General features: G+C 38.5%; 1 protein-coding gene across 1 annotated transcript in view; it reads right to left on the minus strand.

Moving 5' to 3' along the window:
- LOC119147957 (potassium voltage-gated channel subfamily KQT member 1-like) overlaps positions 1-24279 on the minus strand; it is a 510752-nt gene that overhangs the window by 428404 nt on the left and 58069 nt on the right. The window contains exons 6-10 of the mRNA XM_037387400.1: positions 23220-23360; positions 16202-16312; positions 15085-15180; positions 14100-14228; positions 11528-11687 (exon numbers count right to left, since the gene is read on the minus strand). Coding sequence (XP_037243297.1) covers positions 11528-11687; positions 14100-14228; positions 15085-15180; positions 16202-16312; positions 23220-23360 — 637 coding nt within the window. The remainder of the gene's footprint in view (positions 1-11527; positions 11688-14099; positions 14229-15084; positions 15181-16201; positions 16313-23219; positions 23361-24279) is intronic.

Below are 24279 nucleotides of genomic sequence, written 5' to 3' on the forward strand. Positions count from 1 at the left end.
GATTGTTTAGCCAAGTCTTTTAATGCTAAAGGTGCACTAGCTGTATGTACACAGCAGATTACTGGACATTCCAAATCGAAGGGGAATCAGTTCCAGATGTTTTCTGCTGATTAAGTTCAGCCCAAGCAAGGTTACGTAAATGACAAGCAACTGCTTTTTTTTTTTGCAATAATCATAAAAAATACTCTTATTTAGAGTTCTTGATTGCCTCTAACTGGCAGAAAGATGGGGCAGCACCTATTTTCCCAGATTTTCATTATTAAGGAAAGACTGGACAGCCTTCAGAGCAATTAATTCTTTTCACTTCTAGTCTGTCAGATCTTAGGCAGATCAGGATTAACAGGAAAGATAACAAAAACTAATCTTTGGAATGCCTTAATTATGTATATTGCTAAGACACAGCCACTCTGATAGCATATACTACTTTCTACTGAAGCAGAAATAAAACAGGAAAATGTTAGTGTCACTAGAACCAATCACGGCAGGGTGCAATACTGGCACCACCCTAACAACCCACCACTCCATTTGAAAAGGATAGAAAAATACATTGGTTTCAGGTTCTCAGACATAACATTCACAAGAACAGTAGAAAGAAAATCTTAGCCAGTAATAGATACAGCAGGTATAAATTCAAAATTATTCAAGTGTGAAGACTCACGATGTAACAGCAATCAAGACCACTTTAAATGTGGGGATTGCCTAGCTATATCTGGCTAGCCCTCTGGAGAGTTTTTGAACGTTCACTTGCAAACAGCAAAGATCATTGTCTGAGAGTGGAATGTGTCAGTTTTCACTGCATACAGAGGTTGAAGCAAAGTTTTATTAGACTTCTCTCCTCCTATACTCAGACATACAGAGTTTTTTTAATACCTGATAAGATTAAACTGACAGTAATGTGTAGAAGTCACTCGCACATGTATCTTTAAGCAAGTTGACAGGCCAGATTTTCCATCACAGCACTTATTCTAGGTGCTGCATAGAAGAATTTCCAAAGCACAGAAATAAAAGGAGAGATTTCCATAGATTTGTGGTTAGGAAAATCTAGAAAGAACACCATGAATCCCTGTATATCAAAATTATTTTTAAAACATCATCTGATATGAGACTGCAAACAGACATATCAACTTTCTGAACAATTTTAGTTTGGTAACACCTGGTTATTTAAACAGAGAGCTAAACCAAGAAAGAGAACACTTAATTTTTTCTTTTCGATTTAAGTAATGGCCAGTATTGCATATGTATCTATACACATACAAACACACCACACACACCCCAAAGAACCAGAGTTTATTTTACTTCTAGTTCTGGAGTCTTTTCAGCTTTCATACAAGGTACAATATGCCAAATAATGTCTTGAAAAGCATGTAACTCACACACTCAAGACAAAAAGTGTATTAAAAAGAGTAGTAGAAGTATATTTACTATTCCACCCTTTAAGCAGAACTGGTTAAAAAAAAAAATATAGCTTTATAGCTTTTCTTTTTTAACACAATGCCCTGATCTCCCACAATAATGTTTTGTCATTCCCACCAGAAAGGACAAGTTTTGGTAACTAAGAAGTAGCTTTACATTCTGTATTAGATCACATATTTTCCCCACAAAGCATTCACTACATTTTCTGCAAAAATCAGCTTCTCTTCTTGCAGAAGCTGACATTCCCGATGACCACTCCTCCTTGTTTATGCTAACAATAAACAAACATGTAAGCCTATGTTTAATACTGCATTGACTAATAGCATTCTTCACTTCTGTAATGCTGTGTCAGTCTAAAAACACTTCATAAACAATTAAGACTCACAATATCTTTGTGACAGAGACAAGACTTATATTCATTTAACAGATGACGCAACTGAAGCACAGCGAGTTAATTGTCTGCCCAAGGTCACATAGCAAATCAGTAACAGAGCTAGCAACAGAATCCAGGAACACTGACTCATGCTGTGCTCCCTCCTCAACAGGACAGAAACCTTCTACAAACAGCCTCAAACACCAAAACAGGGTTTCCATTGCAGTCTAACAGCCCCTTACTACACATACTGGAGCTTTGTCATTGTCTTCCATTCTCATTTTAACAGTCCCTAGCCACCTCTGCTAATTTTGTGGAAAAAAGGAGTTTGACACAAAAGTTGTCAGTCCTCTGCTTTTTACAAAACTAGTACACACACAGGCAAAAGAGGAGGCAATGCAAAAAGTTGCCCTTATTTCCATTTATAAGATGAAGTACCCACTTCTCACCTTCAGTGAGTTGGCCCTGAGGTGGTGCAAAAAGGCCTACGCTTCCATACAGTCACTAGTGAACTGCAATGGAAAATTTCAGTCTACAGTACTCAGTTGCTCTGTATGTTACTGCTGGCCTTAGCACTGGTTGGGTTTCCCCCTCCTTCCCTTTTGCTGTACCTTGCTATTTTGAAATTAAGTTACTGATGTTTGAAGTTTGGTCTGTGGCATGATGGACTACATATTTTGAGCTGCACTGGAGTGAGTCCATTGCTACCTCACTGAAACATTTAACAAGATAACATTCTAAAGCAGCAGTGGTGAAAAAAACCCGAGTTGTGTAGCACATTTATCTGTGCTTTTAAAGGCAAGTTTCATAGACTGTTTCCCCAGGCAACCTCCATTTATATATTAGCTCCCCATTCCCTGATGCACAATCTGCATTATAATTCTTAATATTAAAAGTTACTTAACTGTTGCAGCACAATCAAACTAGCTGGCTGCAACAAGGCTTTACCTTTGGCCAGGTTCTACTGTCTGGGCTGTATCTCCTTCCTCCAGAGGACAGACCACACTGCTCCTCCTCCATCCCATCTCCTCTCCCACACTCCTCAGGGTATTTAACCACTGAGCAGGAACGAGCTACACCTGCACATCATCCATGTCAATCAACCCGCTGCCCCTGAGGCAAGGCCACAGCTGCATGTTATCAATGCTAACGAACCCACTGCCTTCATTCCTCTACACTTAACTAATTAGAAAATTGTGGTCTTAACCAGAGTTTGAGCTCTCCATAAGAGAACCCTTGAATCCCAAACTGCTTTCCCCTCCACCCCCCCCACCCCCTTCTCTCAAAGGCTACCCTCACTTCCCCAAAAGAATTTGGATCATATGACCTCAAGAAGGGCAGGTGCTGCACTGCTATGCCATAGCGGAAAAGGCTCTGCCTACAAGGGCTCATTTGAGCACAATGCATACCCCCCATGCTATGCAGCGAGGAGGTTCTCTCTTCCACACTGTGGCATCTGTACCATAAACAGCTGGTTAACAGACTAGAGATCAGGTCAAACAGCTGCCTTTGTACTCAGTATCAAAAGTGGAGACAGATCACTGCAGTAAATTAGTGAGATACAGGATTAGCAAGGGAACACGAGACAGGAGCCAATTGCCTGAGCATTGCTGCCTCTGTGGGAAGCTTACAGGCAGTCTCCCAAAGTGCTCCCAGCCACTTCTGAGTTAATACCAACTGCATATTGAATAAAAATTCCTCTAGTCCATGATCTCACTGATGGGATTATTTGATAGCATCAGGCTCAGAAACCTCTCTAAATTTCTCAGTTAAACAGTGAACCACTGGTAAATATTTCATGAAGTATCATACTCCCTCTTACAGTAGCCTGAGCTAATTTTCTAGGCCACAATCCAGATCATGTGTTTAGGCACATATAAAGGATGAGACAGGAAAGTATGGCTCAAATCAGTGTGTAAACTGTCTTTTGCCTCTATCTACAGCACACATTGCCACATCACAGATAAATTTCCCCATGTGATTCAACGTGATTGCTCCTGACCAATTCATGTTTACTATTACTTGTTTCCTTATTACTGTCTGGGGTTTTTTTGGGGTGTTTGGGTTTTCTGTTGTTTGTTTTTTTACAGCTAGTTTGACCACCCCAGCATTGTTCCAGGAAATAAGCTTTCCTAGAAATGGAAATTTCTCATCCCTTCCAAAGCACAAATTGCATCCACTTTATAGACCCATGCATCTCACAAGCCTCTTCCAGTCCTGTTAGTGGCTCTCAGGCAGTTTCTGATCACTCTTTAGCTGTTTATTTCACAAGCCCAGATAATTAGAAGTAAACTGGCTTCAGGGTATCTTTCCTAATCCTTTCTCTTCTGACTTAATTTGCTCCTCACTGAATCATTAGCCACATAATAGCAAATGACAAAATTTGTAGTGTCAGTTTTAGCAAACTCAGTGTTAATTTTGAGTCAAAAAAAAAGCATTGACTATTTCCTGACATCATTACTGTATTTACACTTATCATTTAGGTTGGAAAAGACCTTTAAGATAATGATTGAGTCCAACTGTTCATCCATGACCACCAAGTCCACCACTAAACCGTGTCCCTAAGCCCCACATCTTTGAATACCTCCAGGAATGGCGACCTCAACACTTCCCTGAGCAACTTGTTCCAACAAAATTTTTATCTCAGGTTTAGGTCATTAAAAAAGCTCATCATTTACCCAGGTGTTCCTACCTTTCCTACATTTGAAAAGTGACAGCTTGGGATATTCATGTGAGCTCACTAAGGAGTTCCTATGACTCCCAAACTCTGTGTTGTCCTGTATTAGCACTGCTAGTAACAGGGCCTAAGCTTTGTACTGAGTTTGCAAGACCTAGGGAATAAGGCTCATCAGGCCTGATTTAGCTGTGACAGCAATTTCTCTAATTGACCAGGTGTGTATATCTAACTTTGCATTTATCTTTGTGTTGTACAAGCATAGTTTCAGATCTACAGTAGTACAGCAGTTCTAGTAGAATGAGAAATTTATACCTAAATAATGACCAGTTTATAGAAATACAGGGCTGGTAGAAACATTTCAGACCTTTAGAAGTGGAAACACAGCATGCAGTGTATAGAAATACAGGCAGGAGATAAGAGACAGGTCACAGGCTTGGCACTGGAGACCTACAACTATAAGCAATTCAGTAATAGTTAAAGAAAAATGCAGTCCTGAAACAGGACAAAACTGGGTTTAAGGGTAAAAAACCGGGAATACTATCTGGCATACATGAAGGGGAACATACAGTATACATTCAGATGAAACATGGAGCTGCACACTGATTGAGGAATACATAAAAGTGTGTTAGGAAACATTTGTAAGTGACTCCAAGCAGATCCTCAGAGAGGAATGAGGAACTGTCACCACAATCATATACCTCCCTGTGAAGGACACTAGATTTGAACAACTCATTGTACCACTTCCCCTTGTCCCCCTGCAGCAAATGAAACCTTAGGACCCAGAGAAGCACAAATGCTAGGAAATACATAGAAATTAAGTAGTATGTGTTACAGTTTAAATTGTGGGTTTATTATTGCAACTTTTAAAATATGCAAAAAGTTTATTGCCTTTGATTTTTTGTAACACTCTAGATCTGGACTAGTGATTAGGTTAAGATTCAGTTATACTAGCATTGTAGTCTAGTTTTACTTTTATAACATGTACTTCCTCTTGCTTAGAGAAGACTCAAGCATGACAACTTTAGTCTTGCTTCCTACTATACCTTATTAATTCTGAGTTTCCATTCTTAAACTCCAATAAATCCATTTCACTTCTCTCTTCTTGCCAGGCTAGTTAAGCCTGTCATGTTATAGGTGTTCTCCACACACCTTTATACATTCTAATCAAAATCTCTAGCAGTAAGACACAAAGGTAGAACATCCTTTACTTCCACCTTCTATATCAATGCACCAGAATAGTAGGCTTTTCCAACAACACTCTTTCAGACAGATGTCAGGAAAACCCCACGAAATCCTCTATTGTGAGAAAATTCTGCTGGTTGCTCAAACGTAACAAAGAAAAAATTATTTCCTGCCTCTATGGTCAACAGTTGACTTCTCCCTTAACACCACTATGACGGGTCTTGGATTTTATTCCTTCATTCCAGGACTTACACAACAAGGCGCACAATGTATATTCTGAATTCAGCAAAAATTATCAGGCTACATCAATACTGTGAATTAGCTTACCAATTCACAACCTGCAATTTGTTCGGTTAATTTAATTTCACTGTAAAAACCTGTCTTTGTTTTATTAGGCAATATGTGGACTCATATACAATTTGTTTGCTCTCTAATTTTCTAGATTAAGGTTTTAACAGCTACCTGAAAACTTCTGACAACAAAACATCCTATTCTGGGGTACGCCCCTCTTAGCAACTCAATTTTTTATTTCTTCCCCCCCTGCTTGCTGTGCATCAATAGGGTCTTATTTCCAGTTCTAAAGAGTCAACTTTACCAGGAACACCACTACCACTACTGTGTGGTGGACTGGACTTCTGCTGTTCATTGGGGTTTTAACTCCATAGCATGACCTTGTCATTCACCTTTACTTATCCTAAGCAAACATCATTATAAAGTCTGACTAGAGACAGAAATTTTCTTTTGCTACTGAACAGTTAAATTCAGTTTTATATCACATCTGAAGTTAGCTGGAACATTTTCAACTACATGAAGTTTCATCTAAATGTATTGTCTTTGAACAATTTTTTTTCTGTATTAGAAAAGTCAAACCTCAGTTTCACCAATATTACTAATCAGAAAAATTTGAGGGAGCTGCAAACCTTCTCTCAGTATGCACTCCCATGGTCTCTGGGACCAACTGACAAAAGTCCCTGCTCAGTCCAGTGTACCAGCAATCTAAACTCTGGTCCTAAGTCAGGCAGATCAGGGAGCTGAATAAATGCAGACAAAAATAAATTTTTAAGCATCAAAGCTGCCAAATTTAATCAGAAGCAAGAGCGAGTTTGGCAGAGGCTTCCTCTCAGCCTCTCTCTCCTTCCCATCCCCAGTTCTACCATCCACTTTGGTCATGCAAGGTGAACCATGGAATACACCGAAAAGTTCTCACTCGGGACAGCCAGGACTGAAAGCTTTCTGGTAGAGGCATACAGCAGGTATGCTTCCACAATTCTTACTCACAGGCAAGTACCACTACTACCTACAAGTCCTGAACTGACTGACAAATTTAGAAGTTAAACAGTGCTTAAGTATATGCTTAGTATAGATTCTCACCGCAAAACCACCAGCATCTGCTAAACTCCCCTTATTAAAGGCACAACTTTTTCAGAAGCATGGTATCTGGATACTTTCTCTTGCTAATTTGGATCATATCTTTATATTTATGCTTTTCTGACTTACTGACAGTTACGCAGACCTTCAAAAGCTTTAGTGTTTGCTTTATTCTCTTAATTTCAGCCACATGTTTTTTCTCACCTTTCACTCAGCTTGTCAGCACTAGAATCTATGAATCCACTTCATTTAAAATGTTTGCTTCTTTACACGCACTGCGGATCATAACCCATCTACACCACTGAGGGAAAGCAGCCCTTTCCCTGCACCCCAATGGAAATACAATCAGTTTATAGGAACAACCAACCCATTACTAGATGGGTGAAATCTGTAATGTCAGCATCCAAACTAGCATTACAGACAGAATAAATCAACATTAACACTATTACAGAATTTATATAGAAAAACTTACAAAGGTATTACAGGGGTCATTGAAAATTAGTTCTCTCCCCACTCCTGATGAAAAGTTACTCTTGTGCAGTTTCACTTTAAATATGTCTCTGTGTGTGTGTGTAATATGAGGAATATGTCAGCATACAAGAAACTCCAAAAAAGCAAACAGAAAAGCACAGTGATAAATAGGAACATTTGTTTTTACCCCAGCAGAGATTTATCACAGAGAGTCCTGTGACTTTGACGAATCTTACAATAATGAGTTGTATATACAACCTACAATAACTGACAGAATAATATATTCCATCTGCTGGAGATGTCCCAGAAGGCTGACCTTCAAGGTCCAAAAACTTTCACGTTTTTATAACTTTTTCCTCCCTAATAAAAAGCATTATGAAACAGCTATTCAGTTCATTTTAAGAAGCATACATTGCAGGGAATAGCCATTATCTGGAGATGAAACTCAAGTGAATGTAAAAGATTTTAGTTACATTCAAATGTTACTTTTATTTCTTCTATTTCCATCAGTCTTTACAACTTGCCACTCACTCTATCGTAAGTAACTAACATCCTAATACTTAAGTGCCTTTGTTAAATCTTACCAGGAACATTAAAGACACCAGAGAGTTTATACATCTCTTGTCATCCTGATAAGAGACCCCAACGCAGGGGAGCATGTATGCAACAGTTGACAGAAGTACGGGTAAAGATTTATTTCACGACTGTAGAGAACAGTTACAGCTATAATCTCAGGTGAGGATGAGATCACTGAGTGTTTTTAATCACTAAAAAAATTAAACTGTACACCTTGGTATGAAGAGTTCCTCAGTAGAAGCAATAGATATCCATGAAAGAGTATACTGCACTAAAGTATCTTCAGCATCAGTTATTTTCCAGAATTGTTTTTCCAAAAATCAATGTTTGCTTTAGAAAGAAATTGAGAGAACAGCTAAATAGCTTCCTCATTTTGAGAGGTTTGATTTCATACAAGGAAACTATTAATGCAGAAGACTTCCAGCCTTTCCATTCCTGCAAGGATGCCAAGTTCTTAGTGTTAGAGCCCTACGTTAGTCACACACAAAACCCCATGCTTGGTGCAGAACTAAGTCAGGAACTGTTCTCCTTTTAAGTTATCAGTGTTTGTGTCAAGATTCCATCATTTATGGTATGTAAAGATTCAGTTCCTACATTCTGCACTGTTCAATACATGTTTATTATTACACATACACAAGTATCTCAGAAATCTTAATGCTGATCATATCTATAGCTTGGCTTTAAGGCTTCCCTCTTCTCAGACCCTCTTCAGATAGAAAGGAAGGCATTTTTTCCTATCTTTGAAAGATATGCCTCTTAAGCAAGTTTTGAGCAAGCCAAGAGGATGCCGAGTGGACATGGACACATGAACAGAATATCCTAAGAAAAAAAAACACATTTTAATGAAAAAAAGTGTGCTTACACAATCCAGTTCCTGAATTAAGGTAAACCTCTCCATCAAGGAATTTTGACTTTATTTCAGTCTATTTCTGCCCAGAACAAGGAATTTTCTTAGTGGGACTGTTATTCTCTTGGCTGTGCTTGTCAAACATTTGTTTCAGGACTCCCTACAGTGTCTTTCACATTTGATCACTGCAGCAGACTAGAAGAACTGTTTTAAGCAACAGCTCTGCTTCTTCTAGTCAGGCCTGTAGAACTGATCTAATTCAACCTCAGTTTGCCATCATCTGTCAAACACCACCCCCACAACCAATGAATAAAATATTCCACTATAACACTGAAATAGAAACTGGTATTGCCCTTTTCAATTACTTTTTTTATTATTTTCTCTGCCTTTTCTACTTCCAGCTTTTTGAAAGAAAAAAATACCCCAATTTACAGGCTTGAAGCCGAGTACTTCCACTTCCCAAGAATAGAAGCCTATTAATTCTGGCAAGGAGAACTTCACAGAGAGAAATCAGGTTTAAACTTTTGAGGTGTCAAGAATGTTCAGTCAATTGAGCAATTAAGTTTGCCAACTACATTCCTGGAAGCTTTGTAGCAGAAGGAATGAATCGGAAAAATCAAATGAAGTGTGACTTACCCCTGACACTGGCTAAGGCAAAGTGTGAAAGAATGAAAAAAATAGATAAAACTTAATTGGTAAGGGAATAATATGCATGGCTGTCTCCAAACAAGAATGAATTAGACCAGCTATAGGTGTAACCAAAAGATATTTTCAGAAAAAGTGGAAAAAATTCTTTCATATTCCTCTGTTACCAAACTGTCAGGCTTGTCTTTTTATCTCCTCCCTCTGATGCACACAGCTTTGCTCAGATTAACTATGGACATTTAAGGAACATAGTTTAAGTGAATAAATGTGCACTGGCAGAGTCATGAATACAAACATAGTCTTTAGCATCTTAACTGACTTCAGTAATATTACAAGTTACACAACACTTCACGGCTTCTGTCCAACACCAACAGATACCACAGTATCAAAACATGCTCAGCAAAATCTGCTGTTACATGGTCGGCAGGGGAAGCTGCACAGCTTTGATAAACATGCTGAGAACGAACATAGTATTCTATTAAGATACAGTTAAGGTAGAAACTTTTTTTATATATCACACCCTTCACCCCCTTTCCCAGAACCCTATAAAAACACTGGAAATTACAAACAATACCACCACTGCTCAAAAGCATTCTGACCTCAAAGTGACAGATACAAGATCTATATAAGATTATAAAATAAGGAAGAACTTGAGGTAATGAAAACCTCCATCAGTGAAGGAAAGAAACTCTTCCTCCCACAATGGCAGTTCATAGCTATTAGTTGCATGAAGCAGAGGTTTGAAGGTCTTTTCAAATCCCTGTGAGATCCAGGTGTTCCTACCCCTTAGGGGATGTGTCTCAATATGCCACAGCTCTCAGATCCCTGGTATTCCATTTCTCTCTGCTCTAGCATAGATTACAGAAGTTGCATTGACACTCCAACGTAGCAACTCTGTAAAGTCAGAGCAGGCCAGTGAAACTCCTGCCTTTAATTGTGTTCAGTATAGAAGACACTGCATATGCCCTCTGGGAGAAAAAGAGTACTTTTTATTAAGAAACCCACATCAGGCTACAGCTATGCCCTCTCCAGGCTGAAATTTTCTGTTTCATTGTCACATGAGAGTAGCAATTTTATAGAGTTGATGGTCAGGTTGTCAAAGACATGAAACCTAGGTCAAAGCACCACGTGATAACATGCCTTTGACTAGAGACAGCACCTTTGGCTATCTCGGTTAACTTGGCAAGGCTTTGCACACCTCTAGGTCTGAAGGCTTATGTTCCATACTATGGGGAAACAATCTCCCTTTTATGCTAAAGACTTGGCAAATCCAGAACTAGCACAAGTGTACCCAACTCCATCAGACAAAGGAAAGGTGGGAAAACTAGCTTTCAAAAAACCTCACTTTATAGTAAACAATACTATTTCATACCCACATTTCCACTACAAACTTAATTAAAAAAACTTCAAACAAAGCAGTATCTTAGCCCAGCAGTGAAATTCAGCCAGTTTCCAGATCGAAATACTTATAGCAGCACAAAACATTTCAAATTAAGAAAACCCACTTATCAAAAACCTCTCAGTTGACATAGGAACAGGCATAAAATATTTAGCTATTACAATTTATTTGCACAATGTTTAAGTGGTGCTGTCAACAAGTAGATATTTTCCCTGTTTTATTTTCCTTCCTTCAGGTTCTATGTGCAGTAAAGTTTAAAGGTGAGCTAGATCTGAAAAAGCTTTCCATCCACCTCTACTTTTTAAAAGTAGAATTAACAGTATATCAAACATCTTAATCAAGGTAACTTTTATAAACAAATAAAGCTTTTTTGATGTTCACACCATATGAATCTAAGGATTTCCTTTAATTTGTGTTCCCCCTGTTTTTGTTACGTAATTGTCCTTGGTTCGAGGCACCTTGCTTTCCCAATTAGTTTAAAATTTTTTCACTGAAATCTTCCCTTCATCAGTTCAATTCACTTTAACATTGTCTCTTAAGAAAACGCTATCCTGAACATAAGTAAAAGTAAATTACCTTCTGGTTCATCGATGTAGAAAGACACATCTTTTTTGTAGTCTCGTTCAATGTGATCATAAGTAATCTGTGGAACAGACAAGACATTCTCTCCTGGGTTTATTACAGGTGCAGAACCATTACCACAGCCTAGTTTCCCTTTTCTTTTGTATCTTCTAGCCTGTGGTAGCAGAAAAGGGTTGATATGAGAAGATACTATCAAAAACCAGACAGCTACACATATGAACTTCACTATATAGTAAATTCATTTGAAGTTGCATTTTTTTTAAAAGAATGCATTTGAAATTCAGTGAAAGTGTTACAATCTTGGCTGAAGTTTTCAGAGTCACTGATTCTGAATTATGAACTTAAATCTGTTAAGAATTTGATTCTTAGTAGAAGGTGCCTACCACAATCTGAAAATCTGAAAGTAAGATTTCTCAAACTGGATCCAAAATTCAAGGCACCCAAAATACTAATCACTTGAGTATACACAGCTTGGCTGTAACAGCTTTCTGAAGCTCTAATTAAACATAACCATAGATTTTGAATTACGAACTAGGCAATGTGCAGCCTTATCAGCTAAAGAAAATTTCACTTTTTACCAAAAATGCCGAATTAGCCACATTCAAAGAAGATAAAACCTTCCTCCTGCCTCCAAAGTCAAGGATGTCCTGATTTTAGAAGCCTGAGGCAACCTAATAGACACCTTACAATTGGTACATAAGAATAAAAAAAAATAATGAAAGTTTGGATTCAGCGTGTTGCAACCAAGGCTGGCCTTCATCTACCTTTGTGATCAACCTAGAAGTGATGAACTTAACAGCCAGTCATATACTGACTGCGTAGCTTGTGCTGCCTGCCTCCCGGATGCTGCCACTACCTAGCTATATAAATACTGCTTGTCACATCACCATTTATTTCCAGCCTTCATGACTACCTACCCTTTGACTCTAGTCCCACCTGGTTCTCCTACTCACACACCTCTAAACAAAGATGGAGCCATACTTAAATTTACCTGATGCTACAGTAACCTTCTGACAGGCAGCTGAGCCATAGGGTTACTGCACTCAATTCTGCAAAATACTCTGGCCTCTGGTGTGACCACTAAACAGTTAGCAGATAGAAACATCAGAGAGAACAAGTATTTGCACATATCAACACAAACAGCTGCAGGCTCAAGATATTCACAAATGGGATAATGCTACTTGATCTAAGTAACCCAATTCTTATTTTATTACAGCCTACATTAAGTCTTTTCGAATTAATTCTCTGCAGCTAAACAAAAACATGTTTGAATTTAATCAAACTGGACATGAAAAATGGTAGAAATGAGCATTTATTGTAGACAGTGGGTGCACTGCCACACATTATGGGCTCTCATAGCAGGAAAAGAAACCAGGAATTCTCTAGGGAACAAAGTGCTACAACATGCACAAGATGATCAATACACAATTAAGTCTTTAAAATAAAGGCAGAGAAAGAACTAGTCTCCTTTGAGTAGCAAAAATGATCCATTGGTAAGAAATGAAAGAACCACCACTATGTTCTTGAATCAGGGTTAACAGTTCACAAGGTAGTTCAGGTTAAATACATTAGGGAAGCCCCTCTCAGGAGAGAAACAGAGGGGGGAAAAAAAACCCAAAACACTAAGGGCACTAAAGCTTTTTTTTTTTTTTACCAGCTCTCCTACCATGGATTGCTTGCTCTTCAACAACACATTCTTCCCAACTTTCTTCAGCTTTACCCCTTTCCTCCTGTTTTTTCTGCCTCCAGTTATGAAGTGGCTAGTCTCATGGCAAAGTCACACTCTGCTCACCACTGAGTAATTGCACTGCTGTAATACCAAAACTTATACATGCACACAGATCATGTAGTTACATCTTTCTACACATGCTGTGGGAAAATGGTACTGCAATCCTCTGCTGGGCAACAGGCATCAGTGGGATTTCACTGCCCAAAACCAGGTGCATAACAACACTTTAGAAACCCTGGGTATCTGACCTAGACCTGCTATAGACCTGGGCCTTTTTAGAAGGGGTATCAAAGACCAGGCAAGCTTGCCAATGGAACTACATGACTATGTTTAGGCAACCTTATCTGTGTAGACAAACACTATTCCACTTGACTGCAGCCGTAGCTCAGAAGTTTGCCCAAGTAAAAGTACTATGGAGAAAAGTACTTAAGAACAGCATAGATACCATCAGCCACATGTTGAATGTGAGCAAAAATTTTTAAGCTAGCTTTCCCCTTTCTTCCTGTATGAACACAAAATGAATGCAAACTGGGAAGGCATCATCATTGATTTACATTACCTTTTGAGAAGGTAGAGGAGACTTCAAAGGGGATAAACCAACAGACAATTGGCACCTGTCTGACCACCAGGGCAAATTTAAAATTAGAAGACATTTGTCCCTTGGGAATATTTTAACAAAAAACTAAATTAACAATGATGTGGCACAAGGAAAACAATCAAGTGTCCCATTGTAAATGCCTTTCTCGTCTCCGAAGTCCTTGAACACTTCATAAGTATTTTGGCAAGTTACGCCAAATTAAAAGCAAGAACAGAAGACAGTTCTGCCAACTCTGTTACCTGTTTTCTCAGACTAGGGCTAGATGGCGCTGGTGGTTTGGGGGTATTTTGCACCGGTGGTGTAACGTAGATCTTCCATGTTGCTGTAGAACTACAGGATTTCTCTGCTGCATAGCACCGCCACAAAGTCTATAAGAAAACTCAAACCAAATAATCTCAGTGAATAAGCAGTCACTGTTGTCCTGCAGGACAGATAAGTCAGGTTTTGCTGACATAAAAATCTTCTTCAATCAATGTAAATATGCTGCAAAGGATTCCAGATGCAATGACTGTGCTATACCACACAACCATGCCTGATAAAATATACCCCTCCTTGTATATAACTGTGGCGAGTGTAAATTTGCACAAGGAATCGTACACTCAGCACACAGTGATCTTAAGTATGTTCTTTGTAATGTTTTCCTTAGGAGCCAGGTTCTAACCCTGCCCACAGGTGTGTTTTTTTAAAAAACAGAACAACAATACAACCCTCAGAGTGAACCCCCCACAAGCATCATAGAATGCTGATATTTCCCTTTTTCTGCAGTGTGCCACATTTCAGTATTTGTGCACCACACTACTGCATTCTTTATATTATCATGTAGAATATTATGCTGGGATATTTTCCTAAGCTGAGGTGTATGTATGCGTATACATATTCATCACCTCAGGTTTTGGCAGATGCACAGGATCCAAGGGAATATAAAAAAAGCTAGGAATTAAAGATTATCACAACTTTTTTTTACTATTTCCTCAAACAGACTCATTGCAACCAGTTAGTGTCATTATACCTGTGACTATCAGATTAGTAAAGCCTGTTATGCTCCCTTATAAGAGGGGGGCAGATAATTAGATAATTTGCTCTAGTGACTGAAGCGGATCAAAAGGACAAAGTGGTTAAACACAAGTTACAGAAGTCTAGTAACTGTGATACTCAGTGCTTTAACTACTAGGTCATACTCCTTCACCAATAGTCTCGTAAGCGTTTTACTGTTAGGGGCCTTACCTGAATCAGAGAGGCTGCAGCTGGGATTTGTCTATTGAAATGCTTCTGACGTTGCTTCTGCTGAACTTTAAGGGCAAAACCAGACCCCAGAATACCCTAAATATAACCAAAATTACTAGTCATACTCCAATATAGCTTCACATGCCTAAACCAAATACTTAGCGTATGAAATAGACATTTCATAAAAGACCCCCTTAGAAAAAGTTCCAAATTTTCAGACATCCACATTGACAGAATTCTATTTATTTCAATAAATAAATTTGAGCATTTTGATATTGCCATCATGCAGTTTCAATAAACAGCATGTGTTTATTGCTGTGATCTACAAGTAACAGAAGTCAGAGGCATTCACAGAGGTTGTCACATTCCAAAGGCAACCCTACACAACGGTAGAAGTAAATACCAGTGATACAACTGATCTACAGCTATTCTTTGCACTTATTCCTAATTCCTTGCCACAAAAAACCCCACAACTAAAGTCAGAACCCGGTTTGATTTTCCAGGCAAATTGAGTAAAGTAGTCAAATATATGTTTTTTCTTTTTCAAAAAAAAAAAAAAAAAGGGATTTTTAAAGTGTTTCTTTAAAACTGATATTTACTGAAGAGATACTCTGTCTTTTCTAATTGTTTTGGTGTTTTCTTTATTTTCCCCCTATTCCAAAAAAGTCCCAAAATGCTTTATATTACCATGTAGGAAATCAGATGCAGTTTCCTAGACCTCTGCTTTGTGGCAGTGTTCCTCGCCTTGCAAGACCCCAAATTGTTCTTGTATAAATCACAGAATAGCAGAAAATAAGGAGGTTTCATCTCTGGCACCAACATGCCGGTAAAAAATGCATTTCTCTCTATCTCACAGAATAGCTCCAGTTCTCTGAGTAGTGAAAATTCTTATCTCCTTTCTAGGCCACATCTCTAAAGTGATAGCAGTACGAATACAGTAGTTTCATTCATTTGAATATGTGTGCACAGACACACATACACTTGAGAACATGTGCATGAACATTCTGAAGCAACACCCAACCCCATTATTTCCTATCAAAAGTACCAATTTAAAGCTACCTAATTGTGAGCCCAAGGCAGACAGACACCTTAATAAAGTGATCCATGTTCTACTTACCGCTGGCAGAGCAAAGAAAGATATAGCAAATACCGAAAAACAGGAAGCTATTGTCTTTCCAATCCACGTCTGGGGAACTTTGTCGCCATAACCAATTGTTGTGACCGTTACCTAGGCCAGAAAAAACATTTGATTCACTACAACGCAGTACTCTTTTTTTTTTTTTTTTTTTTTTCCTCTTTTCCCCAAAAGCAGGCAAAAAAAAAGAATATCAGTATTACAAGATACATATGTATCAAGAGTGTTTGAATTTATGCATAAAGAGACCCTGGTATATGCTAAACACTAAAGTGTTTTATCCTGGTTTTATATTCTTCTGCAAGCATTCGCATGGCCACTGTTTTGGATGCAACAGTAGTCTAGACCCAGTACAACTGTTTCACAGTTTGTAGCTGGCTGCTTCCATCCTCCCAAAACCACAAGGATTGGGCTTGTGGGCTTGAAATCATAGGCTTGCAGTTTTTCCACTTTTGATTTTAAAATGTAATTTCAAAGGGTTGAAAAGAAAGCCTTGAAAGTGCCAATTTGCACACAGCCCATGCACAGACATCAGCAAATCCTACAGTCAGGCAGAGACACAAGCTGTGGCAGGGTAAGTTATGCCCTACACCAACAAGAAGGAAAAGTGACACAACGAACATCATCCAAGCTGAATCTTTGTAACAAGAGGAGGAACACACAACTAGTCCAGAAGGCATCCCAAAGTAAACATGCTAGATGACCAAATGCTAAATAGAGCCAAACCCCATGCTCAGCTTCCCCCTGCCCCCACAGTTTCTTGCCACTCAAAGTTATGTTTAAGCCACAGAATACATCATATTACTGTACCTGGATCTGCTCCTTGCTTATTAGGCTGCAGCAAGGGCCAGGTACTCCCTAAAGGACAAGGGGTCCAGACTCAAGGGAGATAACACAGCCAGCAACGCAGTGCCTCCCCAGTTAAGACCCAGTCCTACAGCACCCAAGCAAAACAGATACAGAAAGAGCAGCCAGCTCCAACCAACAGTCCAGATTGTAAGGCAATATCACAGCAGTGGGGCAGGTCTGACATCAAGCCAGAAAATTCACACACAGGTCAGGATTAGGTCCAGTAACCAGCATGCATGTCCCCATGGAATAGGTAAAGCCAAGATGAGTTGAAGTCAAGATCAAGGAACTCCATAGCCAGACACCCCTACCATTGATGTAGAAACCAGCTCTCCTTCTGCAGAGTAGTGAGCTTAAACAGAACCCCTGGGTGTGGGTGGAAGCCACAGGTGATGCTGCTCAGGGTCATTAAGCCAATTAGTGCCCCCAGGGCCATGGCAAAAACCTCCCCGCTCATCAAGGCATGTCCTTACACAGGTTTGGGATCAGTAGGGACTTGCTCTTGAGGGACTAAATCACTGTGTGGGTGTCAAGTCATCCTTGAAAAGCCACATAGGCAAGGAGTGGGACAGAGGTTTGGGACTGTTGCTGATGAGCCTCAGCAGGTGGAAAGAGAATTCATTAGGAGCCCAGTGGTCAGTAAAGGGTTGGTGATGTGATGGGTATCATAGTCCAGGTGAAGGCTGGCCCATCAGAATGATTTGTAATGCAGCAAGGGCCAGCTGCTCCCCAACAGAAGGTGATCCCAAGGAGGGATGCCAAGGCAACCCCACAGCTGGCCAGACAGGGGTATCACCACCCTGAGCCCAGCCCCAGAGCAGGACAGACTCACAGACAGCATCTGTGTCCAACAGAGAGTCTAAATCATATGGCATTATCATAGGTTAAATCTGAGGTGGAGTATGGAAGTCAGCCTATAGGTTGAGCTCTGGATGACCAGACCATGGCTGAACTAGACACCAGCTCAGGCAGGAAATAAGTACCCAGGGCTGAGCCTGAATAGAGGTCCTGGGTCATGGGTGTTGGGGATTGTCCCAGGTGTGGCTGCTCAGAGTCATTAAAGCTGTTTAGCATACTCAGAGTCCCGACACTGTAATAAAATAGCACAAGAAAGATGACTTCTACCCCTAAGAAGTGGAATACTTCTGATGAGGAAATGAAGAATTCTGTTACCAATACCAGCTATGGGGGAAAGCTTTAAATAGAAAAAATGTACTTCTGTTTGGGGGCACCAACCCTAAACCTAGTCCCACTTCCTTCGCTTTGCCTTGAATGGGTGCAGAAATACAACCAGAACAGACTTAAAAGAATACGTAAATTTACACTAACTACAAAAAAGATGTGGAAATACTATCTTTTATAGGAAAAGTTGCGGACAAATGCTTTGATTATGCAAAAATAGGCTTCTCAGAAGAAGCTATCAGCAATAAAGTTGCGGGAAGGATATATTTCCTTCTCTCAGAGCAGTTCTGGACAACTGGAAAGGAAATTTTCAGGGGAAAAAAATGACCAACTACTATTGAACTTAGTTTTTCCAAGTTAAAAAAAAAAAAAGGCTTGTGTTTATTCATCATGAATTTCTCACTTGATTAAGTTAACTTTGTAGTATCTAGATCCTCTAATGGATATTATTTTGAACTTCAAACTGCTCTCAGCAGGAGCTCTGTCTTGCCAGGTGTTTGTCCAGATTTAATGTGGCTTGCCCATGAAGTGACTCCGTTGCTGTGTACTACCAGCAGTACAAACAGATGAGTTTTCCACTCCCCAAAATTAAAATATACCCCCCAAATTTCAACTTTGAAATACAGTATGTGTTACTGGGGAGTGGAGGAAGTTAAAGCAGCGTTTCTTTAATGGCACTTCAGCTCCTCGGTGCACCCAGATGACCCCTTAAAGTCTGGGATTTTTCCTTCCTTTTCCTCTCTTTTTTTTCTAATGAAAGGCTTCTTGTTTTTTTGTGGGTTTGTTGGTTTTTTAGGTGGTTTGGTTTGTTGGGTTTTTTTTGAGTTCTCCAGCGCTCAGGACTTAAAAACAAACTGCAGTAATGTTGAGCTGCCTTAGCGTTACTATGGAAGACAGCATGAAAGCTGTAACCACAGAAAAGATGATTTTCCATCTCTACAGCAGGCATTTGGCTGGCAGATTCCTGCAGGTGCCTGAACATGTCTCAGAAAGTTTCTCCCTGGCTACCTTAAGAGGGTGACTTCTTGGTAATCTAATTAGTGCATTGAAGTATGTGGAAAGGATTATAATTAATGTAATTCTCTGGCTTTCTTAAAGACAACAGAATCTTTTTCTACCTCTATATCCAAAAGTTATTAGTTATCTGCTCAGAGAATGTTTAATAACTAGGCTTTGGAAAATGACACCTCCTTTGTAACACAGATTTGCCATGGCACATTCCAGCTGGTATGCAGATGCTCTAACAGGCTTTGAAAACATATATGTACACTTCAAAAAAGGAAGAACTCTAATATAGTACAAGTCAGCAGAGCTTCTCACATGCTTTGAGATAAGGCAGGTGTCCTGAAGTTTGAAGAGTCAGAACTGCACACCTCAAAAAATGTATGAAGTATAAAGGGGTTCAAACTGCTACCTCTGGCATGGAGATTTACTGCTGGAAATTGTCAGCAATTGCTCCCAAATACCTCTGCCAGATAACAGCAATTTACTGGAGTGACTATTTCACTCAAGTTCAATGGTACAGAATAGTCCAGTTTGCAGCAAAACCAATAAGCAAGAGACGAGCATGGAAGTGCCGTGTCCAGAAGAGAAGCCTCCTACATGCCCTTCTTTCCTTAAGTAAAAATACCCAGAAAGAACAGAATAACTGCTGTGACATGGGCTGCAGTTCTGGCAGACTGACAATGCTGTTGGAAATGCTTTTGCATGTGTTCTAACATGCTATAACTTCTGAAAGTGGCTTCATATAAAATACCACAAGACTTTGATAGGTCTTTGCAGTTTAATCTGTGTGCCTGCCAAATCTAGGTGAAACAACCTTGGATTTAACTGGAGCGGGTGAATGTAGTTAGCATTTAATTCCAACTCTCATTCATTCTTTATTTTCCCTTTTCTTCATATTTAAAACTTTCAGGTCATTTGTATCAAGTTCAGCAAGCTTGCACTTTCTACTCAAAGCAAAATGTTACCCATAATACACTCTGTGGTTTTTGTCAGACACATAAGACGTTCAAATACTTGCTACCAAGACTTTTTTCCTATGGTTCAGTTTTGAAAGGCAAAAGTGAAATCAAATTTCACTCCCTAGTAACTCCACATCTGTGTTTCTATGTTACAGAAGATTTGAAAAGAAAAAGAAACTGATTCACTTTGTCCTTTGTCACTGTTCCCAGCTGTGAACTGCACCTGCACCGTGACTCACTAATGCTGAGGAGGCCTAGACGTCTGAAAAGCTTAAACAATTTAAACAGTGTTCTTCATGTGCCTCACACTGCTAGAGAAAAACAAAGCTGATTTTATCTTGCTATTACACAAAACAAGTCAAGTTTCAGAAAACAACAACAAAACCCATTGAACACTTTGCAAGGCATATGCATACACTTTGAAATACAGATTCCAAGTCATCTCAGCAAGGTAATGCGCATTTTAAACTTATCTGTTGCCCTTCATAACTGAACTCCTTTTAAATTCCTGAAGCCCAAAATATTAACAAAATATGCTTATATAAACACATCCCGACTTTTTTGAACTTCATTTTTTATATTTTACTCAAATCAAGACTGTAGCTTCTAGCATTTAAAAATATTTTGTAATCTCTACCTAAACATTCAATGCATAAAGCAAGCTCTTGATAACTAGAGCTAAAAAAACAAGCAATAAAACCCCCAAAATAAGAGGGAAAGGTAGAAAAAGCACACTGGCTTCACACTGAAGTTTTATTACATGCATGAATAACACATGCATGAATATACATGGATAGAACCGGATGCTAAAAATCATAGCTAGTTCCCAAACGGATTGCTGAAAATCCTTTTTTGTTTTCCACTCTACCTTACTCCACTCAGGTTGATAAGGGGCTCTTTTACCCTCCCATTCATGTTTGAATTTGGGTATTTCTAGCTTTTGCAGTTACAAGACTAGGAATTACTTTATGAAACACCAAAGACATTGTGCAGATGAATCACATCCTCTAATGTTTTCATATTAAATTAAGATCTCTTTATTACAAACTATACGCTTTTCATTTCTTTCACTGGTGTAATTCTAATTCACATGTTACTACAAACTTCGGAACTTCACCATGCTAAAAAAATTTATGAGATATTTCTCATAGGTCTAGCTGAACTAGCACAAAATTTTATAGGAGCCCCTAAAGATGCTGAGCTTCCCGCAGGCAGCCCCACTTTTAGTTAGACATACTTCACAGACTATTCAGCTAGACCATTAGTAAAAACAGAAACAGTAGCTGTGTTCCACTGTGTTCAGTCATTTAAATGTGTATTTGAGCTGCACTGCTCAAACAATAGCAGAGTAAGTGAGCCTGTGTACTGGTTTGTTTACTTAAAGCAGACATGGGGGGGTATCTTTCACAACATCAATTACACCCTAAAATTACTTTTGCTTTTAAAATACAGCACAATCTGTGCTTCTGGGACATTTATTATTTCCTCCACTAGCTAGAGGTTATCTCATTACTATAATAATGAGATTTTATGTTCTGAAAATTTTACCATATGTCTATTGAGGACTTTAACAAGAGATTGTTGAATGGGCTAGTTCATGGTTTCTTCCCAGCACATTAGATAATCAGGTCCAACTGGCCATTTAGTTGATTTTTCTTATTTACTAGATTCTTCTTGGTTTGTACTGTTTTGCACAACCATAGGTGATGATTTAATACCTGACAACCTAATGACAGGAATTTATATGTTTTAATATACTGAACCACTTAAAATGTAGTAACTCACGCTACGTGTAATATAACTGTATTTCTGTGTACTTCATTGAAGTAGAGGCTTACACAACATCTAAGTTAAGGGTTAGACACATATATCTATTAGGAACTTCTTGTCTGCTTTCCCAGACTTACCAGTTTATTTGGATGCAGATAAAATTTGGTTTATGGCCCAATAAATATATTGGCATTTTTCAAGTCTATTATCTAAGAACAAATCCAGTTTATTGAGTTTCAAATCACTCTTGAAATATATACTTCTCTCTCTGGAACTTGGTGGCTCTGCATCTGTTGTAGTTCTCTCATTTTTTCTTTGTCACTAACACTGATGTGATGGATCTCCTTGGGTTTGTCAGAATGAGACAGTCAACTCATAAAATATATGAGGTTCACTAGTGGGAAAAGAGACCACAAGAGAAGAGATGATTCGTGCAACAACTAATAAGGAATGTGAACATGAGTCACAGTGAGAAACATGATGAGAAGAGCCATATGAAGAGAGTGTGGAAACAATGTGGTCTCTTATTCTGTTCATAGCTGTCTATTCCTTTGTAAACTGATTCTGGGCATGCACACAATAATTACCACAATGTTCTCAAAATCCCAGTTCCCCCTTAATGATGTTTTTTTCATTATTTCACCAAAGATTTGCACTGACTCTGACTGACGATTGATATCCAAAGTAGTTGATGAATCTGTGAAGCTTTTCCAGTTGCTTTTGATGGACCTATTTACCTTTACAGTGAATCATAGAATTATTAAAAAAAAAACAAAACCAAACCAATAACCTGTAACCTCCATCAGGGTCTGCATTATTACTGAGAGAGTGAGCTTTACACAGAAAGATTTAAAAAAATAGAGTCATTAACTCAACTTCAACAAATATACTTCTTAAGCTATGCACCTTTTGCAGATAACTAAGTAGAGTTTAAAAGAAGTGCTATAGCTTTTGGAGTATATTTATACTCTTTTTGAAATGTGAATTTCTATGTGGACTTTTTGTATCTGTAAACGTTCAATGACCTTTTGTAAGGACTTGCTCTCATGCTTTCACAATAAAGTTTAATGCCAAAATAATTTAATTGTATTTATTATATTTTTCTTTCCTACAGCTTCCCTACAGAAATATGTTCTGCAAAAATAGAAAGGCCAGATTTTTTTAAACAGATCATGACTTCAGCAGAAAATCTAATGCACTAAGTTTGTGCGTGTATTTTGATAGTAAAGACTTACCACACCCCACCAAAGGGCATCAGCGTAGCTAGAGAAACCTGTCTTTCCATCCTCATCAACTGCATCCTTCTCAGCAAGATAAACAAAATAAGATGAAAAAATTAATCCCAAAAATCCAATGTACAACGTGGTTATGAGTTCCTGTTAAAAGAGAAAGCAAACAAGTGCGTAAGGTTTACATCATATATATTCTATCATTGTAAAACGCTGTAAATATCTGGGGGGTTTTGCATTGGAGTAGACAAATTAGTAAATTATATTTCAGGTATGAAATTTGCTTCCAGTAAAACAGGTGGTTCAGTGACTTCCTTTCTATTCATACCAGACTAAAGAATTCAAGAAGCCATAATTTATACAAGACCATTTGGACAGCTAAATGTAGGGAGGGACATCTCTCCTGTTTCATGTCCTTTAATAGGGATCATTCCATTTAGCTGTCCACTCAAATATCAAATGTTAATACATTTTTAAAATAGTAAAGCTGTTTTAGAAATTCACTTTATAAACAGTATGTTAAAATAACAGTTAAGAAATAGCAAAATGTGTATTGCGATTATGACTATATCTAAGCAATGAACTTGTGTATCTGATACTTAGTTGCTTAAAACTGAATGTTGATGCCTTAACAGTTTCACGATAAGATAAAATAAAATCTTAAGATAAAACCTCTACTTCTGTCCTAAAAAACAGACTGACTGAGGCTAGGCCAGTTTATTAGAAGGGCCTTCTGTTAGGGCATGATACAGTCCTCATGAATATACCAGTTTCTCTATAGGTTTTTGGATAGGAAAGTTGTATCAGAACTGATGTTACTTAGATACAGGATTGTCAGTTTTCAGGAAAAAATATGCTCGCACATTTAAAAAAGCCAAAATGTGTGGTATCACAAACGCAAAACTGTATATAAGCTTACCAAAGCAGCACTATATCATAATCAAATGAGATGTTCACCTACCCCTCAGGAAAATCCAATACCTCGTTATGAGGGAAAATAGCTTATTTTAATTACTTAATGTTTACAATGCTTCAATAGTTAACACATATTATTCCTTTATTTTCT

Source organism: Falco rusticolus, chromosome 5 (genome assembly GCF_015220075.1).
Source record: "Falco rusticolus isolate bFalRus1 chromosome 5, bFalRus1.pri, whole genome shotgun sequence".
Classification (NCBI taxonomy): domain Eukaryota; kingdom Metazoa; phylum Chordata; class Aves; order Falconiformes; family Falconidae; genus Falco; species Falco rusticolus.